Raw genomic sequence first — 19485 nt, forward strand, 5'->3', positions numbered from 1 at the left:
CCATAGGCTGCCATTATAGCCAACGACAGACGGCGCTGGATCCGTCGCTGTCCAACTTTTCGACGGAGACTTTGCCTGTCGTCTCCACCCGATGGACACAAAATTTCCGACGGATCCAGCGAACGACGGATGAAACGTGCGGCAATCCGTCGCTAATACAAGTCTATGAAAAAAAAAAAAAAAATGGATCATCAGTCGCTGGATCCGTTTTTTCTAAAAACGACGGATTGCGACTGATGGCAACAAACTGATGTGTGAAAGAGGCCTAACTCTGCACTATCTGATTACCCAAGCAAAGAGCCCCAGGCAAAAAGATGACGATGTAAACTCTGCAGAGTTCGTCGCCTTACAGTGGGAGCAGGTAATAGAGAGCTGTCCACACCGCAGTGTTCAGCTGCTGCAACAGTCATTACTTGCACCCATAAATGTGAAACTAAATTATAGGAATATACCGAGGTGCAGACTACAGAACGGGTAATACCGTGCCCCACGACACAAAGTAAAATCTATTTTGACGTTAATTACTGGATCTATACTGTTCGGGTTTATTCCAATTCATCCGTTCTTATTCTTTCACATAGATATTGTGGATTGCCCCTTATGAAATTCTGCGCTGGGTCCTCATGTCTTTAGCCATGTGTCTGTCTGGGGCTGTCTTGATGCTGACCTTTTGGCCGGCTGTGCGCGAAGATAATCGAAAGATTGCCATCTCCACACTTGTGGCCATCATGAGTCTTCATGTGCTGCTGGCGGTTGGTTGTGGGGTAAGACAACACAACAAATTCGGGATTGATGTGGCTAAAGCAAGTATTTGATGGACTTCGAGCTCCTGGCCACGTGTGCCGATAATGATTTCTTCATAGGGGCACAGTAGGAGCACAATTATCGCATGCAGATTCTCTATGACCAGTATGTTTAAGTGATTTATCTAGGGATGCCTATACAAAGGATGCTAATTGTGAACTAATGCCCCCTATACAAATTAGATTGTTGTCGGATATCTTTCCTGAATCCCACACACACACGAACGCTTGTTTTATGATAGTGTAGCAACTCACACGGGAAAATAGGTAAAGCTAAAAACAGCAATTGACCCTTACTATTCCTGTACAGACTTGATATCCTGACCCCGCAGTCCCTAGTGGTTCCTGCGTGAGCTGAGTAGCCCCAACCACAGACAAGAATATGACCTATGCTGCCTAAAAGGCTGTCGAGTGTTGCATGTTCCTCCTAAAGAACCAAAGGGTAAAGCAGATTGTAAATTACCTACATAAGGGAAAGTGTGCTGAAAAAGGAAAAGATTCCAGAGTGAGTAGAATAAACCATGAAATACAAAATAAAGGATTAAATAAGTATTGTTAGAGAATACGCCATCTCCTTCCTAAAAAGAAACAGTAGGTAGGTGCAGAGTAAAAGGACAAAAACAGCAAAGAGAGAACTGACTGGCTTAAACTACAGCAGTATGCCAAATGAGACTATCACCAGCAGGAAATACCAGCAGAGGGAAAGTATATAAAGCCGCACCCGAAAGGTGAGAGGGCAGACAAATGAGCAAATAAAAACACCTATTCCTCTTAAAAGACCGCAGCAAGGATAACAGAAACTAAATACCCAGAGAAAAGGTGTATCTGCTGTGGCTCAGCGGACAGACAAGCCAACCACAAAGCGCGTGCTCAAGGTTTTTCACCTAGAAGCATGACAGTTTGGCTCAGCGATCGCTTCAGAGCTGCCAGACTCCTCTGGTAGCAACTAAGCTCCCAACCAAACAAAATGATCAGGCAATTGAATTCCGACCACCTGATGGGACAATCAGGAAGTCACCATAAACAGTAGATAGTCTGCCAGTTTTGCCCAAATTGTCTGATTTGGTCGACTTTTATCAAATGTTTAAAAGGGATATCCAGGACTTAAAAAAAAAAGTTATGTAGTTGCTAATAGAGGCCACTACCTATCTGTTGTACCCGGCGCCAGTCATTGACTGCTCCTGCCAAAGATTCAGCTACTCCCTGTCAACAGAGCAGTGGTTTCTCTTCCTGTTGACACGGCGGCACTACTGGTGTCACTCTCCTGCTGATTGACAGCCATCTTTCTGCTGCCTAATTGGGGGAAGCCAGCTGTCAATCAGTATGAAGGAGGAGGATGCTGAATCTATCATAGGCATAGCAAGACAGAGGAGAGGGGGTGAAACGTAGTTTGAAAAGTTGTCATGGTCGCTGTAGCTAGCGCTGGCCTAGCTTTATAGGTAGTAAGGTCCTCAGGATCACCAGAAGATGTAGCTGTTGAAAGGGGATGATGTGCTGTGAAATGGAGGAGAAGGCAGGAGTGGACATACCAATGGTTCCACCTCCAAAACATGTGGAACTGGGCATTCTCAGGAGCTATTGGCCTGGAAAGGACCCATATATTGTTCTTGCACAGGGGCCCTTTTCTGTGTCTTTCACTGGGAGAAGTGTAAGCACAGTGCAAAAAATTTTTAAAAAACAAAGATATTCAAAGTACTCTCCCATATGGGACAATCAGCATTTGCCATGTATGAAAACGCTCAGAGGCTTTGCTCACTGGAGGCGGATTGGCATATGGTGGGTGTCGCAGCTGGTGGAGGGAGGGGTTTTTAAAACTTTCGAGCAACTGGGACGGGAATTTCCCCTCCAACGCTCTATGTTTTATCAATATTTGCAGCTGCGTCACGCGTATATGGTGCAGAGCAAAAAAGTTGACCTAACCATACACCACGACGTCCTTATCCATAGGCTCGGTATGCAAGGGTCCACCAGAGGACTAATTTCAATGGTGTATGGTGGTTTACTTGGACAGGTCCTGTCAAGGCATCCTATTGGCGCACTGATAAAGTGGGAACAACAGCTGGGTACGATATCAGTGGAGCAGTGGGACTCGATTCTACAGATGATTCCCAGATTGTCTCTTAGTGAACCTGGACGCCTGTCTCAGCTATATGTCCTCTATAGGAATACAGGTCTCCCGAATGGTTGTTCAATAGAGGGTTGCGGTCGGACTCAAGGTGCCCCAAGTGCACAACAGATAATGCGGACATTTTACACATGATGTGGACATGTTCTTGCCTGCAGATATTTTGGATCGTGGTCCTTGGCCTTATACACTTGGTCACGGGACAGGATAGTCCCAGGGACCCCATGATTTGTGTTCTGGGTTATGTTGATGAGGTGGGAGGGGATCAATATCTTAAAATTGCTGTGGCCAGAATGCTATATGTGGCCCGAAAGCTGATAGCTTATCACTGGATTTCTGACAAAATCCCCTCAAGAAAAGAATATATTAATAGGTTGAACCAAATATTATATAGGGAAAAGTCTGTGTATCTTAGGAGAGGTGTGCCGCATATTTTTGGGAAAATATGGGAGGGATGGTTGAAGATTCCCAGCCTGGCTGCCTCGAATCTTCTGGATTAGTGGGTGGGCTTTGGAGGTGGTCTCCTGTCGGTTGTTTCTTGCCTTTTCTCAAGCGATCTGGTTGTGTGTTACAATTGGGTCTATTCGCTATGTACCAGTCCATGCCATCGGACAAAGGGAGGGGGGTGTTATGGGGGAAGGGAATGTTTGATAACATGTTGTAAGTTGTACATGCCTGTCATTTCCAAAAACTTTTAATAAAAACTATCTGATTATAAAAAAAAAAAACAAAGATATTACAGAGCTATTTTGACAACTAAAATTGGGTTTTTAAAAAAGTTACTTTGGGTATCGGACAACCCCTCTAAATATTATATTCTTCATGTGTGCTATTTTCCACTCTACAGTTATAACATTTTTTTTTTTTTCTAAATTCTTTTTAAAGCAATATTTCTTCGATCGACCAGAAAGTGAGCATGTGACATCTGTAATCAACGTGACCAAAGGGACCCCCCAAAGTCGCTAATAGAAGGTATTAACACGCTGTCATTTTCTATTTGCACCATAATAGTGTGCACTTTTGCTACCATTGATCCTGTAATTCCTAAGAACGAATTAAGCTGCTTTGCTAATATTCATGATCAAAAATTCCTTACTGCTTTGTGTATACAGCTCCTATGCAGACAAATGCAGCACTGTAGTTACAGACTGTAATCAAATTATGTATAATCCCTTTCATCTGATCCTCTTACTTCATGCTAATCTACCTATGGTATGTTGGCAAAAAGAAAGTTTGCCCAATCTACCTTTATTCACTCATGCAAACCACACAGGCTGGAAATGCTGATACAGCAAAACAGAAAATCCGCTGCAAGATGAAACGTCATCCACATGCTGCTGACTCGACATCCAGAACATGTCAATTTAGCCTTTTGCAATGCAATGGGTGAAATCTAGGGAAAAACTGCAGCATTTTCATTTTTGTAAAGGATTCAGTCTGGATTTTGCTGCAGAGGATAGTGCCTGATGAAGTCCTGGACTGTAGGAATGCTCCTTACTCACCAGATGGTTGGAAAGTTCCCTGGACCATGATTTAAGGTGTATGGTCAGAGACGACACGACTTATAGACACGCATATAGTATAATCACGTGGATGGTACATTGAATAAATGCTGTTTTCTTTCACAAAAATTGTCTTACACTTATATTTTCCTTTTCAGGTGTCATCACAGTCTCTTCACAGTGGGAAAAGTTGGATCCGAACTTCGGACTTATTTGGTGAAGGGATGCTCTATGCTGGGTCTCCCTTCTGTCACATGATGAGCTGCTCTGGGTTCTCCTTGTGCTTTTTAGCCTTTTAAATAATATAAATAATAATTTATTCTGTTTTTTTTTTTTTTTATTATTATTAAATCTGATCCATGATAAGAATAACAGTGGAACACGCTACAAGCCTGTAATTTTTTCTTCATGCTTTCTTTTGTGCCGAGAGAGTACTGAGGTGTGTTTGGGATAAGGTGATAATGACCAACTTTTTTCTTTTCATTTATTTATTTATTTTTTTTTTGTATTTATCAAGCAGTGGTATCTATTCCAAAGATTAAAGTGTTTTTTCCTGGAATATACATACTTAGGATAAGCTATGGATTTGTGATTGATGGTGGTCCTATCTCGGCACTCGCATTGACCCGAGTTGCATGTGTGTACATGCACATGATGGATGAACATTTAGGCTGGGGGTTATATGTTGTATTTTGCCAGCGACATGGGTTTATGTGCAATATTCCTCTGCTACATCGCAGCATGATGCCGGTGAATAGGAATCTAAGTTTGCAAGGTCACAATAAAAATCCAACGGTTTCTAACTTTTTGCAACTTGCTTGTCGTGGTGTCTTGCGAGCCAATTCATACTGCGATGTAATAGCGGCATAGAGCGATCATTGATCGTGTGACCATTCGCATCCAAGGTCGCCATGTAGCCCCATTCATAGGGATCCGCACAGACCATTTAGTCATAGTCGAACCTTAGGCTCTTCAATGGTTACCAGCACATTGATGGCTTATACTAAGTATATCCATCAATGTACATTTCCTAAAAACTCTTACAAAGGACATTTGCATTCTGTAACAAGTCACATATTTATTTATTTATTACTATATGCCAATTAGTTTAATATTTACCGTAATATTTTTTTCTAAGGCCTGTTTCACACATCCGTTTTTCTGCACAGTCGAAATCCGCCAAAATGGCGGAAAACGGATCCGTAGGCGGATTGAAAAAAACGGGTGGCACCAGACCGTTGTTTTGACCGATCCGTGTAAGGTAGAATTTTAAAGGAGCCGTGTCTGGAATAAGGAGAGAGAGAGAGATCCGCTGATAATGCAAGTCAATGGGAAAAAAAAACGGATCCGCCAAGAAAAATGGCGGATCCGTATTTTTGCATAACGGCGGATTTTGACTGATGGAGACAAACGGATGTGTGAAAGAGGCCTAAGCAGGCTTAAAATTAAACCTGTGATCAGACTCTTGCCTACAATATTTTTCATGTGGGAGGCCCAGTGAGTCTCCACCAATATTAATTTACACTTGAGAGCAGCTGAGGAAGAGGAGGCTCAAGGTATCGACAGCCAGGGTGGATGTCCTCAAAAGATAAGGAGATGGCTATAATTATATTGAGAGTGTCTGTTGAAGCTGATCGTATATTAGGTCAATAAAACTTGTCTAATAATCATATAATAAAACAATATTCAATCCTGATTAAAGGGGCTCTGTTGTTTCATTTATTCAGACATATCTCTCCCTGAAAATCTGCCTCCAGATGATGAAAGGTGGCGTTACCAGTGTGAGCTATGTAGATCAGGAGTGCAGAGTGTCATTCAGTACATGTCTCACACTGGTAACTCTCCTTTCATTTATAATAATCTCTAGAGGCACATTCTCGGGAAGATCTATGTCCGGCCCATAGATCTTAACAGCTCATTTACATATTAAGAAAAACTTGGATTTCTCTGGGGTAAGGGCCCCATCGCACATAGCGACTCACCAGCGATCCTGACAACGATGTGAACTTGTCAGGGTCGCTGGTGAGTTGCTACATGATCGCTGGTGAGCTGTCAAACAGGCAGCTTCACCAGCGATCAGGACAGCGACACGCGGGTAACAAGCGACGCATGTCGCTTAGTTACCCACTGTGTACCTTAGTTACCAGCGCGCTGGTGCAGGGAGCTGGTAACCAGGGTACACATCAGGTTTCTAAGCGCCGTGCCGCGCCTTGGTTTCCAGCTCGCTGGTCTCCCGCCTGTCACACGCAGCGATGCGTGCTGGCCAGCGGGAGACCACGATCAAAAAAATGTCCAGGCCATTCCAAGACGATCAGCGATACCCGGTGGGGGGCCGGTCACTGATAAGTGTCACGCACAGCGATCTCGCTGTGCGTGACGGGGGCTTAAAACATCAGAGCGCAGATATCAAGGTATCATTTTATTCAAATTTGCACGCCTATATAGACGACTTAGCAGGGTTGATCCTACTGACTGATTCCCTTTAAGTGATGGCATATTCTAATGCTTACAAAGATAGTAATCCTACTCAAGTTTTAGACTTTGCAGTAGGTAGTGAAGAGGCTGGTTATCATCCATTACTCGTCAGAATAGTCTGTATTCATGCAATTATTTGTTAGAAACCACAGGATAAATTTCTGTGCGGTGTGCGGAGGTGGCTTCATGAATCACCAATGTCTCTATACTGGGAAACGTACGTAAGAAACTGGAATCCGGTAACTGTAGGCAGCTCTCAAGTCTCCTGTCAAGATGTAAGCATGCATCAATTAGTGTGGCTGTCTGCAGAGTCCGCTGTAACCAGGAGGGTCTCTTCTTAGTTAATGACAGTAACTCTACACAGCAGCTGTAAGCGATGCTGTCAGCCGGGATGAGGTTTCGCTACCACAATCCTCCAGGTGTAATTATCCAGCTCCAGTGCTCCAATACCTGCACACAAGATTTCTATAGACTCCTATGATATGAGTTCAGTGACCAGCAGGTAAGATACGGTCTTATATATTTATAGTCTCTATGATGTTTGGAGAAAAATAATTAAAAAGTTGCATAAACAATTCCTTAAACTTTTGCCATTTGCAGAATAGACATTTTCCATTTTTACCCTTCCACCACTTTCAGCCTTACTAAGTCCCATGACCGGCGGAGAATTTACATCCGATGTATTGTCCTATCACTCCATATTAGTATTTTGTTGGTGCAATTTGATATTATTTTGTTTGGGACTAGATTATAATATTTCCACAGCTATGAAATATTTGCTTAAATTTAATACAGCTTTAAAATTGGCGTGTGGTTTTGAGCCACAGAAAGACACCAATTAGCAAGTTTTAAAGGGCCGTAAAATGATATTTGATCGATTTGAAAAAACAAAAACAAAATGGAAAATAATTTAATTTAGTCATCTACATTAATTATGAAATGGGCACATATGTCTTAATGTTAGTGGTCCCTTTTCTGCCTTGGCCGCTCCACCCTATCGTTGGTTGTGACACAAGTTTCGTCACGTGAAGAAGGGGGCGAAGCTTATCTAATGTACTGACCCTGACAACCAACCTCCTGACATTGCTGACACAGAGAGAGGAGGGAAGCTGCCAGGACGCTGAGCAGGGGGACTACAATAGGGACTTTGATGCGGATTTTATAACTAAAGTACCGTATATTAGTAAGTTCAATTCATTTCTATTTGCACAATGTTAATATAGCTTTTTATGTCCCTACACGTCTACCTAAATCTATACTGCATGTGCAGGGTAATGTGCATCAACTGGAGCTGATTGTCATCAGATTATCATTATATTTAGGAGAAGTTCTTTTGTTATCGCTGGTTCTGCTTTTGCAAAATTCCACATTAGTTGCAGCTCTATATAATTAGATTATCCGACTCATTGGATGCTAGATTAACACAGTTTTACTGTATAATTCCACACCTAAAAATACATATATGTCTTAAGGAAGATATATGCACATCTGTGAACTACGGACCATCTTCGGATTGCAATGCTGACCTGAACTATCTGCCTCATAGTGTGACTTCAGCCTTAGGCGTACACTCTATGGAGAATGGTATTGGGACCTTGTAATAATTCAACCAATGCTTTTCATTCAGTCCATTGTCCCCAGTGTATAACATCCGGTCTGGGTGGGTTGTGGTTTGCTTTTATGAAACTGATTCGGTGCAGGAATATTGCACTGACAAAATCAGCACCAAATTGTGCAGAATTTGGTGTAGAAATGCTGATTATTTGCCACTGCTTTTACCTTCTGCGTTGCAAGACCACGTTCCCACGATGAGGGATTGCTGAGTTTTTGATGTTGCAGCATTTCTGCACCTATAAAGTAAAATAGTTATTCTCATTTTTTTCATTGTGTTTTTAGAGCGCTTTTTCACGTGTTTTTATCATGTTTTTGACTCTACAGCTTTTGTCTCTTTTTGCTATGTTATACCTTAAAGCTGCTTTGTTTTTGATATTGTTGGTATTCTTTGGCAAAACTTTACCGATGTAGTCAAGTGCGAATTACACATCTTTTTACTGCATTTCAGCAGCGAAGTCACACTTGATTTCCTGCACATTTTCCGCATCGAATGCAATTTGATGGGGAATATCTTCACATAAAACTCTATGTACTCGCATGAGAAATTGACATTTTGTGGATTTGAAACACGCACTGTGGGTCGATTTACGCTGCAAAAAAAACAAAAACATCCACTTTGCTGAAACTGTAAGACACAGATTTTTGCAAAGCGAAAATATGTAGCGTCCAAAAGTCACCAAAAACTCCGGGAACACATCCTCAGGCCAGTTTCACACGTCTGTTTTTTCCAGTACCAGAGATCACAGTGTCTGTGTGTAATACGTGCCGCATCAGTACCACACGCATGTGCGCCAGGGAAGCAGCGGTACAGTAAGCACTGTTCCCCGACACTGGGTGCTGAAGACGGCTCTCATCATTCTCCCCTGCTCTGCATATTTGCAGGGCTAATGTCACCGTTGTATTGTCTGGTGACATCAAGCCCACGGATTAGTAATGGAGAGGTGTCCTATAGTTATATAGTAAATAAAGACACAGCTAAAACAAAGTCCTTTTATTCTGGTTGTGTCTTTATTTTCCATACCACTATAGGATTAGTAATGGATGGGTATCTTATGGACGCCTCTTCATGACTGATCCATGGGCTTGATGTCACCTTATCCCCACTTGCCACCGCTACAGTTCAAGTGGGAAGAGTCGGGCAAAGTTTCAGAATTGGCGCATCTAACATATATGCCCTTTCTGGACGGCTGTGGGCTGCTGTTTTTAGGCTGGGGGGGGTCAATATCCATTTCCCCTTACCAGTCTGAGAATACCAGCCCCCTGCTGTCTGCTAAAGCAAGGCTGGTTGTCAAAAATGGGGGGGCCCACGCCTTTTTTTTCTTAAATTGTTTATTGAAATAATTTTAAAAAACAGCGTGGGGACCCCTCTATTCTTGACAACCAGCCTTGCTTAGGCTGACAGCTGCGGGTTGCAGCCCCCAGATGTAAGTTTTGCCTGGCTGGTTAAAAAAAATATAGGAGAACCCACACCGTTTTTTTCATTTATATATAGCGCAGACAGTGGGTGAGGAATACTCCCACCAGCCGCCACGTGCTGTCACTGTTATTAGTGGTAGCAGGTGCAGACTGATGGGAGTAATAGTCCCATCAGTCACCACCTGCTGCCATTGTTCTCACTTGAATATAACTCATCATTCTCCCCTCCTTGGGCTGATCGCTGGCAGAGCAGGGAAGAATGATGAGAGCCATCTTCAGCACCCGGCACCTGGGAACAGTGATTTCTGTACCCCTGCTTCCCTGGCGCCTGTGTATGTCACACGAATGACATCTCCGTGTGTCATCCGTGTGCACATGTCTAGGACGTTTTGTGGCCCGTGCTGGTGGTAAAAAATGAATTTGTCAGTGTGTCTTTCCCACACACGGTCTGTTGAAACACGCTGACATGTGCACAGACCCATTCACTTGAATGGGTCTACGTATGTAAGTGTCTCTGGTACATGTGAAAACTGTCACCACATGTAGCAGAGACAGGGACGTGTGAAAGAAGTCTCAGGGCTCGTTCACACATCTGTGTCTCCGGTACGTGTGGTGACAGTTTTCACTTGTACCGGAGACACATGCACCAAAATCTACATTGCTGTGCACATGTCCATGTGTTTCCACAGACTGTGTGACCCACACATAGACTTCTCCGTTTTTTACCGGCAACACGGGCCGCAAAACGTCCCGCATATGTGCACACAAATGACACACTGGGATTTCATTCGCGTGACACTTCTGGGCGCCTGAGAAGCAGCGGTACAGTTAGCTGTCTTCAGTACCCGGCGGCGGGGAACAGCGCTCTCATCATTCTCCCCTGCTCGGTCAGCAATTAGCGCTAGCAGGGGAGAATGATGAGAGTTATATTAAAGTGAGAACAATGAGTACAGGCGGCGGCTGATGGGATTATTACTAAATAAATTAAAAAAGCCAGTGTGGGTTCCACTGTATTTTCTATAACCATCCAGGAAAAACTCACAGCTGGGGGCTGCTAACCTCAGCTGTCAGTTTCAGCAAGGCTGGTTATCAACAGTAGAGGGGTCCCCATATTGTATTTTTTAAATATTTAAATAAATAATTAAACAAAAGTGGGTTCCCCCCCATTTTTGACAACCAGCCTTGCTAATGCTGACAGCTGAGAGTTGCAGCCCCCAGCTGTGAGTTTTGGCTTGTCAGTTATAGAAAATCAGGGTAACCCATGCTGGTTTTTTTTTCATTCATTCATTCATTTATTCATTCATTCATTTATTTATAGTGCAGTCGGCAGGTGATGAAGACCCCCATCAGCCGCTCCTGCTGTCACTGCTAGCTGTAACGGCAGCAGGTGTAGGCTGATGGGAGTAATAGTCCCATAGTTGCAGTTGCCACACCACACGTGTGCCACAAGTATTAGGTACAAGGACATCTCCGGTACTGGAAATATCAGGACGTGTGAAACCGGCCTCACAGGGTGAAATCTGGAACCAGACTTGCTCTGCATTTAAAATCCTCACCATGGATTAAGTTACACTGCAGACTTTTTACCCAGTGCATGAATGAGATTCAGTAAAATATGTATTTCTACTGTGATGTTTAGCAACAAACTTGATATCTTTTTACTTAGATCCCCCTCAGACGTCAGCCTCTCCGATCCGTCAAGGCACCCTCTGGTTAGATCCTACATGTCGTCATATGAAGTAAGTCGAATTGTGTTGAAGTGTCAGAAGGAAAGAGATGATGCCCTCCGAAGAGAAGAATCGGCAAGGGACAAGCTGAAGCTACTTGAGGTGTCTTCACGTTCCCAGATTCAGGAATTGAAAACCAAGCTTAAAGAAGTGACAAACGAAAACAAGAATCTTCACCGAACTGTGAAGAAACTCAGATTAGACCTGGGCCTAGAAGGGAATCCAAGATTTAAAGGCAAGATGACCAAGGATATCATCAAGGAGCTATATGAGCAGGAAGACCAGTGTTCTCACCTGAAAGAGGACAATCACCTTCTCTCTGTGCAGCTCCGAGAAATGGTTCCTATCATTGTACAAACACAGCAGCAAAAATCCGAGGTCCAGACTCAACTCAAGGACATGGAAAGAAAAATGCGAGATCTGTCATTGGAAAACACCCAGCTGGCTCAATTTTTGCAGGAAAGTAAAAAAGAAAGAGAGGACTTGGAAAGGGCTCACACGAGGCTCAAGAAATCTATCGAAGATGCCAAGACGGTTACGAGCCGGTCTATACAAACAACCACGTCCATTCCCGTCACTTTACAGACCACTTACAAGAAAGTTTCCAGAGAATCCAGCAGCTCGCAGGCTTCACACGTTACACAGGAGAAAAGAAAAGTTTCATTAGAAACAAGTATCTCACCACCAATGTCTGCGGGAAACATCCAGAATCCATACTACAGGACTTTACACAATCAGTCCTGACAAACATAGATTCTGAAAAGGTCTTCAGGTTTTTAATATATTGTCTGGAATTAGAAAAACATGGCTGCCTTCTTAAAAATACAACGCCAGCCATGCCTATGTGTTTTGTGTGGTATTGCTGCTCTGCAACATTCATTTTAATGGAGCGCAGCTTCAATAAAACCAGTAAGACAGATACAACCTGTCTGGTGCAGTTTTTTGAAGAATTCAGACATTTTTTCTAGAGAGGTAGACATCCATTTTAAGGTTTGAAATTAATAAAATGTACTTAAAGTGAACTTTTTCAAACTTTGTATTTTGCATATATTAAAATACACCAAACGGGGGCGTGGCTATGCCGTGAACAGGAGAAGACGCTGATGGAGAGAGCTCCTCTTAATCCTGATGAATCCTGATCCCTAGACCCTTTCCTGGCGACTTATTGGAAGCTGGCTGGGCCCCCTTGGACGTCGGGACCCCCCCCCGGGAACTCCGTGGCAGGTCGGGAGACAGCTCTTAGGAGCGGGCGGCAGGGAGATAGAGGCGGACGGCTGGTTCCCCCACGAGGCGGCGGCCATCTTGGGCGTGCGGCTCAGATGCTGAGAGCTGCAGCGCCGGCTTCCCACTGCTGTATCGCCGCTGGGCGGTGAAGAAAACCAGCTGACGACCTGAGGGAACGTGCGTTGAGTGCCCTGAAAAACGGGCCCCGCGTGATATCCCTCTCTTTTTACCTGCTCACTGTGCCGGCTGGCGCCATCATTAAGGAATTAAGGAAGGCCCTGTGCGCCCTCCCCCACTGCGGCTGCTTCTGCGGGACCCCCTCCCTCCCTCCCTGGGCCATAAGGATCATTTAAATTATGCCTGGCTGCCGTCCGTGTAATCTCTCGGACATTCCTCTGTAGCCTGAGCCACATTTAACTGTTGCCAGTCCGCTGTGATTCCCATCTGTAGTGGGTATTACCTGGATTACAAATTTCAATTGTTTTAACAAAACGCACCGCAGACAATCATGAGCCGACTTAAAGGGTCGGGAGCGGCGGAAAGATTGAGGGAATTTGCTAGACCTGACCCCGCTGAGAGTGCGCGGCATAGCAGGAGCACGTCCTCTCAAGTTCAGGGTAAAAATCGCCATTCTGGGGGCGAGGAGGAGATGGAACAGGAAGAACTGACCCTCAAACAAGTATCTGAACAGTTGATGCAGGCTATCTCATTGACCAGGACATCCCTGACAGAGAGAATTGAGGATGTCTATACGGAGGTAGGAAGACTCCGTCAGGATATACAGGCCATGAAGGGGCGCATTACGGAGGTGGAGTCGAGGGTGTCTAAGGCGGAAGATACCATTGTGCCTATGGAGACTAAATTAGCAAAGGTGGCGGGCTCCATAAATGCTTGGAAACAGAAGGCGGATGATTTGGAAAACAGAATGCGCCGGAATAATATCCTGACTTAGGAAAGTCTGACTGACGGCTTCACTGTAATGACCCCTCCCAAAACCCACACTTACCCCTTCTTAACTTAAATAAGACACGACTGCATGACATTGGATGTAAAAGGCCACAGCAGCCCCGTTTATTAACACCAAACAAGCAATAACATTTTATCCATAAACGTAGAAATATTCCATAAACATAACCACCAGCAAAAGGAGGGGGGGTAAATGAAGAGTCCATTGTACATGATTGCAACACCAGCTCCACCACGTGCCCTCAGCCGCACCACACCGGCTCGAGGACACCCAGCCGAGTGTTGCAAAACCCATTGTACATGATTGCAACACCAGCTCCACCACGTGCCCTCAGCCGCACCACACCGGCTCGAGGACACCCAGCCGAGTGTTGCCCAACCAATGTCCTGCTGGGACCCAGCCCAGCAGGGACCCACGTTAACATGCCCCGCTGTGACCGAGCACAGCAGGGTCCCACGTTAACATGTCCCGCTGTGACCCAGCACAGCTGGGACCCACCTTAACCAAGTATACCATTGCACCACCAGGGGTAACCCGCTCCTGCACTGGGTTCACCCCCCCGCTCTTTGTGCAATCCACCGACTTCAAATACCCCCCTCCTTTCCGCCGACTGCTGCGACAACGTCAAACCTCTTCTTCTCTTCACCATGTCGATCTCCAGAAGATCCTAAATTTAGGGCGGGAGGGCGGGACGATTCCGGACGTCTGCAAGGTAAGGAATGACCATCCCCCCACAGTTCTGCCCTATATATCATCCCACTACTGACCACTCCCTGCCAACTCACATTGCACAATAAGCCCCATAGCTCCAACCCACACCTTCCCCACAAGCACAAAGCACTACTGACCACTCCCTGCCAACTCACATTGCACCATAAGCCCCATAGCTCCAACCCACACCTTCCCCACAAACACAAAAGCACTACACCTTACCCTTCACTAACCCTCAGGCCTAGCATCCCTCCTTAGTCATGTGCGCCCTCCCTGTAGCCCCTTTGGGGCAGGCGTCCGGGCTTGCCTTGACTTAGGAAAGTCTGACTGACGGCTTCACTGTAATGACCCCTCCCAAAACCCACACTTACCCCTTCTTAACGTAAATAAGACACAACTGCGTGACATTGGATGTAAAAGGCCACAGCAGCCCCGTTTATTAACACCAAACAAGCAATAACATTTTATCCATAAACGTAGAAATATTCCATAAACATAACCACCAGCAAAAGGAGGGGGGGTAAATGAAGAGTCCATTGTACATGATTGCAACACCAGCTCCACCACGTGCCCTCAGCCGCACCACACCGGCTCGAGGACACCCAGCCGTGTGTTGCAAAACCCATTGTACATGATTGCAACACCAGCTCCACCACGTGCCCTCAGCCGCACCACACCGGCTCGAGGACACCCAGCCGAGTGTTGCCCAACCAATGTCCTGCTGGGACCCAGCCCAGCAGGGACCCACGTTAACATGCCCCGCTGTGACCGAGCACAGCAGGGTCCCACGTTAACATGTCCCGCTGTGACCCAGCACAGCTGGGACCCACCTTAACCAAGTATACCATTGCACCACCAGGGGTAACCCGCTCCTGCACTGGGTTCACCCCCCCGCTCTTTGTGCAATCCACCGACTTCAAATACCCCCCTCCTTTCCGCCACCGCGAGCACGTATGACACCTTGTACGTGCGAGTACCACCACCAAAAAACCCAACCCGAGCCGACTCTGCGGCTCGAGTAACCAATGTTTCTGTACCAAGACCAATCAATCAAAACTGATCCCCATTAGACCTCACAATGCCAACCTACACCAAAATACCAGTACAACAAGGTCAGCCACACCCAAGACCTGCAACTAGCCAACCGCATCGTCCAATCCTATGCACCGCCTGCGCGACCAGTCCCCAACCTGAGCCGCCGCCTCTGCCTCGTTGAGACCACAACATTGCAGGCGCCTCCGAAAATTATACTTCACCTAATAATTAATCAAAGCCAACCATTATTGCCGTGAACAAAAGAACCTACATTGGTTCCCCAAACCTCCGATAGATTCTTGAAAATGTGCCCAGTAAAACCCACTATGTAGTCATTCCAAACAGGAGCCCCTATGGACACCAACATGAGCACGGCTCCCAGGCAGAAAATTGCACTCCACCTGATAATAATCAAAGCCAACCATTATAGACGTAACAACAGAACCTACACTGGTTCCCCAACCTCCGACAGATTCTTGAAAAACGTGCCCCACTATATAGTCATGAACAACAACATGAGCATGGCTCCCAGGCAGGAGCATTCAGGCCCGATGTCTCAGATCAAACTCCTTGACGCCCCAGCGACCAAGTCTCCACCACACACGTGCAGTACCAAAACACTGTTGGTCCCGTCAACCCTGCGTGATAGCATCTATCTTAAAATATCCACCCAACTAGAAAACATAAACCAATCCACCCCGTAATCACCACGACCCGGAACAAATTAATTGTGTGCATCACCCGTGCACTTCGAACCCAGAATCACAACACTATTGTTGCCACCCTCTTACCAAAAGTGAGATGTACTCCGCACCCATTCCCCGCTGAACTGCGGATTCGACACTACTCACAAAAGAAAGAAAAGCGACTCCACACCACCTGAAGTCCAGGAAAACTCAGACACACATCACGTCTCCCGAAAACCCCAGACACCATAAACCCGGGCCATCCGTCAAAACATTGCACTCACCGGTGCCCGATGCTTGTCCACCACTCAGCCTTAAAGCACCGCAAAAAGCACCCCCAAACGGAGCACAGCCCCAGACGATTACCAGGTCCTTAGAATCATTAAAAGTCAATGCACATCGCACTAGCTTCCCCTGCCACAGCGTACCACCAGCCCGACATTAATGAAAGTAATGTTATAGCTGCAACCTGCTCACCCACTACCTAAAGTACACCTCCCCCGCAGCAGCGCTGCACCACAACCGTGTCCCCATAATACCAGCCGGTCCTGACAAGTGCGCATAACGGAATAAATGACATAGCCATGTATTGCCGGACGGGCTACACCCACGCGGGAGACCATTCACACGGCCATCGAAACAACATGTCCTGCCTCATGCTCTATACAGAATTCCTGACAAATGGAACAACACCCGCTGGATAAACAAACCGTTCACCAACCAGGACCCCCGAGACCAGTAAAGCACACGCTGGGTTACCCAACTCAAATGTTGCATCATCCTTGCGCAACACTTCACCCTGGCACCCCCGTCCGGGGGCACCCAAAAAGAAAAGACTCTAAGGAGAGCTGTATACCCAGAAGGCAAAGCAGGACCAGCTGCACCCACAATAAACCTCCTAGCCCATTGTAACGAAAAACTATCCACTCTGTATAATAAACTCCTACGTAGCTGCAATCAACGGCTGTAACAAATACCACCCGATACAGTCTGCCAAAAGCTCAATCGGCAACCCTAAAGAACCGCAGTGAGAACCCACCAGTCCTTACGTACAAAAGTTGTTAAAACTGCCCCAGGGCAGCCACGACCAGCAAATTACCGTAAGAACGCCATATGACTGCAGATCATGCAAAAAACCCCAGTGGATCGTAGCCCCACGTATTCAATAACCAAAATCAACCCCCCAAAACAGCAGTGCGATATACACGGGAACCTAATAACGACCCCCGACCTGACACGATGTACTCGTTAACCTAACCTGACTTAGACATAGGGCCCCAGGTGAATCAAACACTTTGACTTATCCAAACACATGATAACCGCAACAACGCCCTGAGCATGAAGAAACCCAAAGTAGTCAAGGGTTGGACCATGAACAGAAATAAGCACACCACCTTCCCTAATACCAGATAGTAGTCCCAGGTTGGACCATGAACAGAAAATAAGCACTGCACCATCCCTAATACCAGATAATCCCCGACTACCACACAGAAACCAAACCACGGACCTCAACAACCGGACATTGACCAACCATAACCCCAGCTCCACGCCATATCTACGTACCCCCAGAAACTAACCAGGAAAACAAATCCGGTAAAAGCTCAACTCCAAGCCCCCCCGGGGGAAATGTCATCCATTGCTGCCAGAAAGGCAGGTTCCCGAAAGATCTGCCGTCCCAAGCATCTCGACCTCACCAGAACGTCTGCCGCAACAAACCAAAATGCCCCTTGTGAACATGAAAACCCTTAGTACACTCAAAGCCCCTATTGGAGAACCGAACCCGGCATATAAATAAAACACACCCTAATGAAAACTCGACCACCAACCCCCTCACCTCTGACCAGCAATAGAACACACCCTACTGTAACGTGAAAGATTAAGCTGCCCGATGCACTACCCAAACAGATCACCACGTCAGTGAACTGCCATCCAACCCTTATCAATTACTAGGCGCGGCGATAAAACTGCTCACCACATCAGTGAACTACCATCAAACCCTTATCAAATACTAGGCGCGGCGATAAAACTGCTTACCACATCAATGAACTAACATCAACCCTTATTAAATACTAGGCGCGGCGATAAAACTGCTCACCACATCAGTGAACTAACATCAACCCTTATCAAATACTAGGCGCGGCGATAATCCTCCAGCCCAAAGACCCCATGCCTATAAACCATAAAACTGGCATGGATATGGCTATCCACCACCGCTCTGCCAATATCCGTATCACCACCTGAATTACTCACAAACCGCCATGGAATCACCACCAGTCATACACAAACACCCAGAGAATGCAAGCACAATTATACTAACCAAAATAAAATGATGTCGTCACCTATAGATATACCCACTATCATAAAAGCAAACTAGCATGAAATTAAAAAATACCTCCCAACACTCATGAAGTGCACAAAACAGCCTCCTGGACCACAAAGCAACCATTCCCTCACAGATTCGAACACTGTCCACATGGACCAGCCGCGCATCTTTCCGAACCCCCAGACAAACACCCGAAACCATATGTAGCAACACCCTTCCCAACCAATATAATCTAGACATTAATAAAGGTTTAAGTGAGCCTTACTTACTAGGCTGACTCCGCGGAACCCCACGGAACAGCCGTCACGTGTCCTCCGCGTCGAGCACCGCAACTGCGATCTTCTCCATGGATCTACGCCGACTGCAGCCCTCCTGGGCCGCAGCGCCAGCGCCCAGACCGACTGTCCGTCCGGGAACACATGGCAAAAAGTCACTGGCTCGGAGCCTCAAACAGGGGGGGAGAGGTTGGCGCTCCAGCCGCAGGCAACACCTCCTGAATCTGGCACCCAACGCCGGGGGAACGCGACGCCGGACCACATGACCTGTGGCCCCTGGCAGCTGAAGGGTGGCCACATGACCGAGCCACCGCCCGCTTCCCCCCAGCGCCGCGAGAAAGGAAATGAGGCCGGGGAAGTCACACACCACCTCGCCACCGGGCTCCTTGCCGCGTCACCTCACCGCCGTCCACCGATGCCGATGACCGCGCCGGGTCAGGTGACCACGCCGGGTAACGTGGCCGCGACGTGCGCGTCACCACTGTGTGACGCGATCCGAAATGGAGGGGAGGCCGGCCACGTCACTCACTGCCCCGTTACCTTGCTGCCTGCTTCTCGACTTCTGGCTCCGGCCCCGCGATGTCTTCTGCAACAGGTCTGAT

The 19485-nt window shown here is 46.4% G+C and overlaps 1 protein-coding gene across 3 annotated transcripts in view; it reads left to right on the top strand.

Moving 5' to 3' along the window:
• The window catches only part of YIPF1 (Yip1 domain family member 1), a 28325-nt gene extending 22194 nt beyond the window's left edge, over positions 1-6131 (top strand). For all 3 annotated transcript variants that reach the window (XM_073563704.1, XM_073563705.1, XM_073563706.1), the window contains exons 8-10: positions 582-764; positions 3814-3900; positions 4589-6131. In XM_073563704.1, the coding sequence (XP_073419805.1) occupies positions 582-764; positions 3814-3894 (264 nt within the window). In that variant the 3' untranslated portion in view covers positions 3895-3900; positions 4589-6131. The remainder of the gene's footprint in view (positions 1-581; positions 765-3813; positions 3901-4588) is intronic.
• Positions 6132-19485: the final 13354 nt, after the last annotated feature.

This window comes from Dendrobates tinctorius, unplaced genomic scaffold (assembly GCF_039654945.1).
Source record: "Dendrobates tinctorius isolate UK_male_01 unplaced genomic scaffold, ASM3965494v1 ptg000396l, whole genome shotgun sequence".
NCBI classification, from domain to species: domain Eukaryota; kingdom Metazoa; phylum Chordata; class Amphibia; order Anura; family Dendrobatidae; genus Dendrobates; species Dendrobates tinctorius.